The following is a 10,166-nucleotide window of genomic DNA, read 5'->3' as shown; positions in this document are numbered from 1 at the left end:
GCTGTCAAAGCGCTGCTGCCACTACTGATGTGCACTGGGCTATGGCATCTGTCGGTATTAGCAAAGGTCTGGAATCCCACCCCACCTTCCTAAAACCTGCTTTCCTTCCAAGAAAGCAGTGATTTCCCTCCCAGGAATGAGGGCAGATCACCTATCCAAACGCCTCCTTGGGCAAACCTTGGAAGAGGCATTAGAGGAAGATGGCACTCAAAGGCAACTGTATTTATTGTATCTCAGAAATACGACAAAATGTAAGGAAAATAGAATTCTAAAGAAACAATCTTATCTAGTGAAAATAATAGTTCAGATAGACTGAATTCACAGAAAAATCAATGTGTGTGAAAAGTAGCAAAATCCATGTTTTAGAAAATATCCATGCACCTGCATGAAGATATGTTAGTTGACAAGGACAGGATAAGAACTTAATGATCTGACCAGGGTCACTGAAGTTTCAAAATTCTCTCTGGCTAAATTAAGGTGAAATGACATCTAACAATCAGCAAATGTTTATTTGTATCCCACTGTGATAACATTTGCTTAAGGGTAATAAGGGGTGTGGAATACCCACTGAATGTCTTCATCTCAGGCCTGTCAGTAAGTTGACTCCCATTATTTGATTGTATTGTTTGGGGTTTGGGCAAACAGCTAAACTAGAGCTTCAAACCCCTCACAGTGTTATCTCCTGAGACTGCTTGGCCTGGGTCAACTCTGACACAATCTCAACCCCTACTAACACATATTGCTTCCCTTCAAAAAGTCAAAATAGATTAACAGAATCATAGAATCATAAAATTGTTTGGGTTGGAAGGGTCCTTTCAGATCATTTAGTTCCAAACCCAGGGACACCTTCCACTAGACCAAGTTGTTCAAAGCTTCATCCAGACTGGCCTTGAATGCTGTTTGTCAAGCATCCCACAGCCCTTTGTTATCTTTCAAATGCAGGTGTCAGTCTTTAAGAAGGTTATGTTCTCCCAGTCAGGTGAGACATAAGGCCCCCAAACAACACATCATCAATATACTGGTATACTCTGAGTCCCTTTCTAGGAGTGATGCATTCAAGTTCTTGTGCACAGTGGGCAAAGGCAGTGAATGAAGATACTCCTAGGGGAAGGGCATAAAAGTAAACTGCACGCCTTCCCATGTAAAAGCAAACTATTCCTGTCTGTTTCTTACAAAGACCTTTACAAAGAGTGAGTTTGAATTAGAGCTGCAGTAAGAGCCCTTCTGGCCAAGGCTGACCAAGACAGTGAAAGGACAATATACTGCAGGCAGGAAAGGACACCTACTGTAGATGTCATCATTTTATTATCTTTCTCTTGCTTGCATGCATCAAAATGGGTAATCAATATCTATTTGTAGAGCATGAAATCATCTTAGCAAAGATCTAAGGCATTGCTACCCTCTGTAGCCTACAACCAGCCAGAGCCCCGATAGGCTGCCCCAATAGGAATTTGGAAGAACTAAAGAAAGCACCTTAATACATGAGCTCACCTGCAATGTCCTTAGGCTTGGGTCGTGATTTTGAAAGGGAAATGAAATCCTATGTTCTTCCTGGAGGATTTATTGCTAATGAGTAAAGGACCCAAACTAAAATAGATTGGCATCAAGGCACGACAATGAACTAATGAGGACTACACACTGCAGTCATGAAATCAGATTCAGAGTTTGATCAATCAGTGCATGAACCACTACATATTAACAACTGATCAAAACATCACTTAGACTGTCAGCAGGATTTGAATGAAGCAACTCAGCATTGGACTGGTTGTTACAAAACATCAACCCAGCAAACCTAAGTGCTGCTGTGACCTTTACTTAGACCTCTAGTGCAGGAGATGGATCCTCCAAAGCTAACAGCATGCAGAGAACAGAATTAACCCTTATACTTCATGCACACTGAAGGCAAAAATGTCTTGTGAATGTTTATGTAATAATTTCTGTATACATGTATATTTGAGGAATTTGCATCCTGAGTTAAGCCAGTATTTGGGGTATGCATACGTTTTACTGGCACACCTAGAGGAGCACAAAGCTGGATGGTCAGCCCCAAAGTGTCCTCTGAGCCACTGCTTGGCTTGACCCATGTGTTGCAAGTCACGAAGCACCTCCCACCACCCTAAAAAAAGCTGAAGACCATTAGGACAAAGGCTGAGAAGTCTCCCCAGCTACAACATATTTCAGGAAGGGAGCAGGAGAAATCAACGGTTTGAGATCTGCAAGTAAATCCGCATTAGTAGGTGATTCTAGATTGCTCCTCCTCTACTACTCCAGGAAGCTGGAGTAACAGAAATGCCCATCATGTCCAGATCTCTCTGTGCCTTCTTGGTGTAATCCAAGAATTCATCACTTCACACCTAACTTGTGCTTCCATCTATTAGGATCCAACTTCCAGTTTGATGTTCTTTATGCTGAGAGCTGGTGGCTGACGTGGGAGCAGCTGATTTATTTCACTCACGCTGATAGTGATGAGCCAAAGGCTGGAAGAGTTTGTGTTGGTTGGCACAGCATACAACACACCTCAAAATTCAACTTTGCATCTATACCACAATTGCAGGAGCTCAAGTATCTGCACAGTCCACTGGAGTGGAGCTCCTTCTGTTGTCTCTGCCTCCTTCTCACACTCTTGTGTCCATGGCATACATTTTGGCAGTTGCTGTTTGTGAGGACGGCAAGTTCACGTTAGTTACAATCGTCCCAGCAGAGGAATAGCCTTTCCTCAAGGAGTATGCAGAGTGGAGCCTTCCAGAGCTGGTCTCTGTGAGGAGAGAAATGAGATCTACTCACAAGTGCGCAGAGGTTCTCAGACTGTAAACCCTCAAAATACAGAGAAAGAAGCACTCCAGTATATGAAATAATAACATTTTATGCCATATTTGCACCTCAGCTCCCACCCAAAACCCTTGATGTGCTATATAGTGCTGCTGAAATAACACTATTCCCATTTTACAGCTGAAGATGTTGCAATGAAGGATGAGCAACTATCCTGAAGGATGTCCTTGAAGGACATTCCGGACTCTATGGGCCTGCAGCAGGCCCTGAGCAATGTCTCTGTCCCTTCACTGTGTTTCAGACCTGCCCGTGCTCCTCACCTCTGAAGAGGTACATGCAGCAGGTGAGCAGGGACCCAGATAAGAAGCAGCCCAGTGATCCCGCCATGCCGAGCCAGCACGACCAGCCAAACTTGTACTGGATGCCCAGAAAGACGTTGTGGAAGACCAAAGAGGTGCGCTCCACGTAGACATCAATGGCATACCACATTGATCCCGTGATGCCTGGGAGACCTGCAGGACAGGAGGGAGGTGCCACACAGAGCTGCCAGTCAGACCACAGTAATCATGAGGAGACCACAAGTACAAAACCCTGAGCTGTAGCCTTCAGTCTCCTGGATCAGACTTCAGGATGGGAAGAACCTCCTTGGACATCAAGTTTTGGCCCCTGCTCTGTCCCAGCTCTATTTGGCTGTTCACCCTGGCCCCTGATGATGTTGTCTTGAGCCCTCCCAGACAAGGGCTATATCTCATACCCACAGCTCCAGTTTGTAGCATTTTTATAGAATATTAGTAAGATATTTGGAAAAATTTCTACCGAAAAAGAGTAGTGAGATATTAGTACAGGTTGCCCAGGGAGGTGGTGGAGTCACCATCCCTGGAGGTGTTCAAGAACCATAGAGATGTAGCACTGAGGGATGTGGGTAAGTGGGCATGGTGTGATGGGTTGATGGTTAGCCTTCATGATCTTAATGGTCTTTCCCAACATCAATCATGACATCATGATTCAATGACTCACACAAATTTCTGCATTAGATGGCAAAAATTTCAGCTTCTTGTTGTAAAGTTGCTTTGAGATATTAATTTTCAAATCTCTTTTGACTTTCTGAACTTTGACAACATTTTTCAGATTGATTTTGTGAGGCGTGTTTAAACACGGCGGGTGTTTAAAAGAACCTGTCTTAGTACTTCATATGTGCACCCAGTAGCTGCAGTGAGTTTCGTGTTACATCTACATACACTGAAGCAGAGTTAGATGCTCAATATTGTCATAAAGTCAAATGAAATGACTCAGAACCTGTTGGCAGTCTATTTTTGTATTTAAAACTCTTCCACTGGCTGTAATAGCAAAGCATCTCAGTCAGTAAAGTATTTATCACCTGAGAAGGAGAGCTGTGTTATTACCCTTTTGTTACAAATGAGCTGAAAAGATTTTGGGCTAAGTGACTTGCCCAAGGCCACACAGTCTGTGGCTGAGCCAGGAACTGAATCAGGGTGCCAGGGCATTTCTAGTCCTCTGGCAGTTCTGCCTCTTTGCCCTATTCAACAACGCTGACTTCCTCACAGTAAATCAACAGTAAGTGGAAGTCAGTCACCTCAGCAACCAAGGAATCTATCCAATAAGTGAGATAGAAAAAGATAGACTCAACTATTTGTTGCTAGGGGCAGGCAGAGAGTCCTAGAAGCTACACTGCACAAACACAGCAAATAAACATCCTTCCTTGGTGTTTGCCCTCTAGAAAATCACCAGCTTGTGTCTCCAAAATAAGGGAAGGTATTAAACCTCCTTTTTCCTGAAGGATGCCTGCAAAGTGGGGAACAGTCCAAGAATACCTGCAATGAGCAAGGTAACTCCAGACACCAGGCAGATGCGCAGCTTGATAAGTGGCTCATCTGGAAGGAATTTCACACAGTCCAGACCCAGGACAAGGAAGAGAAATCCAAATCCTGCCAGTATGTCTGCTGTGATCATCATGGCTCGGGTCAGCACCAGCTTCACTGCAGAACAGAAGCAGAAAAAATGAGGAATGGACATGTGGGTGGGTAATTGGGTCAGGTCCTGTGGGAACACCTTTTCCTGGGGTGAAGCTTCCTCCAGCTTTCCCTGGGACTAATGCCTCACTGAGAGAAATACAGCCACAGTATATAAGTGCATCAAATTATCTGTGACTGAATAGAAGAAATGCCCTTTTTGATCCCTGTCCTATGCTCAGGTGTCCCCAGCTCTCATGGAAACATCTTTCCCTCTTACATACCAGGGTGCTCAGCGAAGATGGAGTCGTACTCATCACATGTTTGGATCCCATCAAAAACATTTGTGACACATTCCCACCACAGACCACGGCATTTTGTACTCACCTATGGGTCAAGGAGAGAGAAAAATGACCCTAGGTTAGTATATCCACCAATCTGGATTCAGTAAATGTCCTGGTTCATCTGTTTTGATGGCTAATTGGAGTTATTTGGTAGGAAGTACTAAGAAAAGGAGAAGGATGGAGAGAAAAGGCAGTGTTTTCTATTTCTGCTCTTGGTTTTATATTGGAATGAAAGAGATTCAGATGAGATTTAAAAAAAAAAATCCTATTGGGGAGGATATAAATTCTGAGGAAAAATGCTGGGAAGATGTAGGGGTGGCTGGTTGGAGATATCTAAGAGGAGGTTTGCTCAGCCCTTGCCAGTTACTTGTCCAGGCTGAGCTGGGCAGGGCCGTGGACCGGACGACCCGTGAATCTGCCATTCCACTCCCTTCCAACCACCTCCCTGCAGAGAAGGCTCAGAGGATGGAGCTGCCCATGACTCATAGGGACCAGCCTCGTACCAGGAGGAGGTGGCCCCATCAGGATAAGGGAGTGTTCTGTGCAGAATGGAGGTGTGAGCCCCTTCCCAGACGCTTCTCAAGGACTGCCCCAAATGACTCAGCCATAAACACCAGCTGGAAGAGCAAGGGAGCCAGTGCTGGTCCTGGCCTCGGGGCTCCTGCTGCACACTGCCAGCTGTGGGACCAATCACACTCATCGTCGAGACATCCAGGCTTTGTACAGCTTGCAGTCGCATCATGGCTCATTGTTTCCATCCTTCTGAAGCCTTAGATAGCGTTCCTGGCCCAGCCTTCCATAAATCACTTTAACACTGGAGGTGTTTTCATTACCCATGCAAATATAGCAATCAGCACCTGTGAAACACTTCTAGGATTGCTCATAGGAGGAGTGAGGATAATGTGGGGGCAGCTTGGGGCTCCAGTCTGCCCTGCTGCTGCCAGGGGCACCCCACTGGAAACAGTACTTGGGGAATGGGTCTATACAGGGGATACAGCTGTACTGGTATGGATGATGCAAGAAATTTCTTTTTCTTATGCTTTGTAAATCACAAAGCAGATAATAATGCACACCAGACACTTAATGAAGTTTAACTCGGGATGTACTGAAGCCTGAAGCCAACCACAGCATTGTCTTCATAACACATTGTACAAGCCAAATTGTAACACTCTCTGTGATACTGAATGGTGGATTACAGATGTCTAAAAATGACTCACTATTTCAGACAGGTAAAAAAAGTTATTGCCCAAGTTTCAGTGAAAACAATCCATATATTTTGTTTTGTGAAGATGAAAACTACTTGCAAGTTCTGAGAATGCTAGGGGCAAGTCAAATGAAAAACATCACAAAAATCAGGAGTCATGCAGGAAAAAGATACAGTTTCATTGGCTGTTATTTTTCAAGGGAAGAGTTTCATGTAAAAAATTTGCATAGATGTTAGTTTTCACTTGAAATTAACATATTTTTATTAAATTGCATTTTGTTCCACTTGTGTTTATTTCATTTCATATTCAACCTAAATCTCTGTGGGTTTATTCACACTATTCTGTATTCAGCTGCTACTCTCATGTACTTCCTCACTTGCTCACATTAGTATTGTTTTTTAAGTCTTACAAGCAGCATCCTCATCAATATTATTTATAAGGAGACTAACAGCATTCCAGGCTTCGTTAGCTTTCACGTAAAACAGAAGCAGGTCTTTGAGATACAAAATCTATGTTCAATGATCTGGCTTACGAATCAACCCCTTCTCCAGACTGGGAAAAACTTGATGAATGTTCTCTGTTTCTTGGGATGTTTCAGCTGTTACCTACTCTTGCTAGCACTGAACATGGGCAAACCCAAGCACTAATTTCTGATTTTTCTTCCCTCCCATAGCAAATCTGCCCAACCAAGGGCTCCCCAAGGAGCTGCACATCTCATCCCAAACTCCCATCTCCAGCTCTGATTGTGAAACACATAGCCACGACCTGCTTTCCCTAGCACAAGTACGCATGTAAAACATCAACTGCGTAATGACTGCAATACATATAATCATATCCTATGCGTAATGTATAATTGCTACTGAAATAATTCTAATACAAAAATAAAAAATGAAAGAACAATCACAGGCTCACCAACCTGGGGAAAGCACGTGGTGTTTTACAGCACTGTAGAAGGTGCCAACACAGTGACTGCCGAGCACAGGAGTGAACCAGGCAGTGCTTAACAGTGGTGGGGATTCTTTTAATCCAGCTACAACAGGGAGGGACTGAGTTGACACAACAGTGCTTGTTAGGAAGCAGTTTATGACTTTTACCAGCAAAAACCACTGCAAATCCTGCCCCAGCCTTGCTCACAGTTGTATGAGCACGAGCCCGGCTCTGTGCTGCAGCATCTTGCTGGATCCTGAGTCCTGCAGCAGAGATGAGCTGCTGGAGGCCAAGGGATTTCCATAATGAAGAACAAAGGTACTTTCTTAAGAAAAACTCCTTCTCAGAAAGAGCAGTGAGGCACTGGCACAGGCTACCCGAGGAGGTGGTGGAATCACCATCACTGGAGATGTTCAAGAACCACAGAGATGGGGCACTGAGGGCTGCAGGTCTGTGGGGATGGTGTGATGGGTTGACAGCAGGACCTGATGATCTTAGTGGTCTTTTCCAACCTCAGTGATTTCACAATTCTGTGATTTCTCCTGAAGTCAAAACTTGCCTAGCTGAAACCAGCAGTTTTATACTGCAGACCTTTCTGGCCATGAGTGGTTTCCCTGCATTCCCATATTCCTAGAAGCAGTGAGTCATTAGGGCCATTAGGGAGCTCATTCAGTCAGGTATTAAGGCTGGGGGCATTTTGCTCTATTATTTAGTATTCACACTCAGAGCAGGAATGTGAGAGTGGTGCCTGCTAATAACCACACAGGGTGTTAATGGGATGCTTAGGGACAGCCCAGCACAGGTGCCTCCTGACAAGAAGACAAGGTTACATGGCCTCAGGATACTGGGATCGATTCTTTTCTGGACTTACTTAGGAGTTGGGTTTTCCTCCTCCATTTTGCTTAGAAATTATGGATCAATGATGGGTTGATGGTTGGACTAGATGATCTCAAGTGGCCTTTTCCAACCTTACTGATCCTATGATTCTGTTACTCTAATCTGTGACCCGTTTGGCTTTTCTGCTCATACCAGCATCCTCAGCTTAATCCAGGTGACTCATAGCTTCCTGAAATGAATCTAAAACATGTTCCAAATTAGGACAATAAGCAAAGAGTGATATCCCAGTCACACCAGTGGGATTATGCTGTTTTTCTTAACATGAAAGTGCTAATGTCTGCACAAGTTCAAGAAAATAGTTTTGGGAGCTGGATCTGACAGCAGTCCCTATGTACCCCATAGGCTTCTGCTAGCTCTATAGCTCAGTGGCTGTTAAGAAAAATGACTGTGCACATGTTGGACTTTATCACCAAGAAGTCTGGCCTATAGAATTAGAAACATCTCCAAAAAACCCATTGCAGGCTGGAGCTGCACGGTAACACACTCTAGTTCATGCACACTTAAATCTGAAGCTTCTAAACTTTTCCTGAGAGTGGAATCCAGCAGAGAGAATTACACAAAATACCCCTGTCCCCCAGCTCTTGCCAGAGCCATTCATCTCATTTTCATCCACTTTCATCCTGCATGACAGTGGAAATGTAGATGAAAGCGAAGCAATGATGCCAGAAACCAAACTCTCTCTAGGACACATCTGATTTGGAGATCAGGTTCTCCAAAAGATCTTACCTCCAGGGAATCGTCAGCGTTCACCATCCAGCAGTCTGTCCAGGTAGATGCTATCAAAAAGCCAGTAGAGAAAAAAGCAAAAAAACAGCCAGCATACTGGAGGAAAAACCTCATCCCAGCAGGTGTTGGTACATCCAGCGGCATGGCAAAAGCAGTGCCCAGGTCTTGTTCTTAAAGCTGGGCAATAGGCAGACCCTCAGCATCCCAGATTGCCTCTATTTGTTCCAGTGGCCATGAGCAGAAAGAATTCTTGCCTTCTGTAGATGTCACATGTGGAGAATGGCTGCCAGAGCGATGCTGGACTACAGTAAGCATGGGAGGAGGGAGCTCAGAGCTGCTGCCACCAATCAGCCCCACATGGCTGGAGCTGGTCATGCCTGGCTGGAGAAAATAGGGCTGAGCAGGAGTGGCACACAGGTAACTGGAGTCCTGGGCCTCTGAGGGGAAAAAATGAAAAGTACGATGGCAGGGACTGGGAAAGCAGGGATTTCTAAAAAGAATCAAAAGCTGTTATTCAGTGCAGAAGTGTTGAGCCCTGCTACGGTCACACTCAAGAGCATCCACGGGTACATGCATGCAATATGTTAATATTTATTCCTCCATACTTGTTCATGCCTGAGCTCTGAGAAACTATAATGTGTACAAGTGTAATTCCCAGGCTCTTCTGTTCCTCTACGGGGCTCCAGTGCCCCAGTGACCAAGCTTGATGCAGGAACGTTGCTAGGAAGGGAAGGGAACAGGCAGCAGCTGTGGATCCCCAGAGCCAACACCAACAGCTCCCAGCAACCATCCCAACTCAGGTGTGGAGACAAACCCAAAACTCCTCATGCCCTGCTCATCAGTTTGTTCACTGCAGATCACACATGGGAATCCTGAACTTTTCCATCCAAGCTCCAGGGAATCTTCCAGAAAAACCAGGGGGGAGCAGGACTATTCCAAAGGTCCAAATGCACAAAATCAGCGCAGACTCAACAATCTTTATTTTTGGAAAGAGAAACCATAAAAGAGTGGAGATTCACTTTCAGTGGACAAGTCTTCTGCACAGGGCTGAGGAGCAACTTCTTGCTCTGCTTTCAGCTGCGCGCAGTCTGCCTCCAAACCGAGTGTGGCTGTCATCTCAGCTGCCACCTGCAGATGGAGCCAGGCGGTACTTTTACAAAGCTGCTCAGAGCTTGCTTTCCCTGCTCCAGGATCGCCTTCTAAATACAAGAGCAATAACAAATTTATTATTGCAGTGATATATGTGGCCTATAGAATTCGTCTCGTAGCCTCATGGAGCAGTTTTACTCCCAGAGTCAGCTTTCTGCCCTAATCCCAGGATCACTCTG

The 10,166-nt window shown here is 44.9% G+C and overlaps 1 protein-coding gene across 1 annotated transcript; it reads right to left on the bottom strand.

Moving 5' to 3' along the window:
- Positions 1–207: 207 nt before the first annotated feature.
- On the bottom strand, positions 208–9,279 carry CLDN16 (claudin 16). Its single transcript, XM_048955373.1, has 5 exons — positions 8,839–9,279; positions 5,024–5,126; positions 4,602–4,766; positions 3,090–3,281; positions 208–2,755 (listed from the first exon to the last, which is right to left on the bottom strand). Exons 1-5 carry the CDS (start codon positions 8,980–8,982, stop codon positions 2,616–2,618), a joined length of 744 nt encoding a protein of 247 aa, XP_048811330.1. The 5' UTR covers positions 8,983–9,279; the 3' UTR covers positions 208–2,615.
- Between the last annotated feature and the right edge of the window lie 887 nt (positions 9,280–10,166).

Source organism: Lagopus muta, chromosome 9, assembly GCF_023343835.1.
Source record: "Lagopus muta isolate bLagMut1 chromosome 9, bLagMut1 primary, whole genome shotgun sequence".
Taxonomy (NCBI): Eukaryota; Metazoa; Chordata; class Aves; order Galliformes; family Phasianidae; genus Lagopus; species Lagopus muta.
Note: the sequence above shows the minus strand (reverse complement) of the source record. Positions and strands in the feature narration are given on the sequence as shown.

What these genes read in the sequence shown, in the direction of transcription:
- CLDN16 (XM_048955373.1), bottom strand. Translation starts at nt 8,982, where the DNA reads ATGCCGCTGGATGTACCAACACCTGCTGGGATGAGGTTTTTCCTCCAG. An exon ending in ACGCTGACGATTCCCTGGAG is followed by an intron (nt 5,127 to 8,838) that starts GTAAGATCTTTT and finishes CTTGACCCATAG; the next exon opens with GTGAGTACAAAATGCCGTGG. An exon ending in CATCTTCGCTGAGCACCCTG is followed by an intron (nt 4,767 to 5,023) that starts GTATGTAAGAGG and finishes TCTGTTCTGCAG; the next exon opens with TGAAGCTGGTGCTGACCCGA.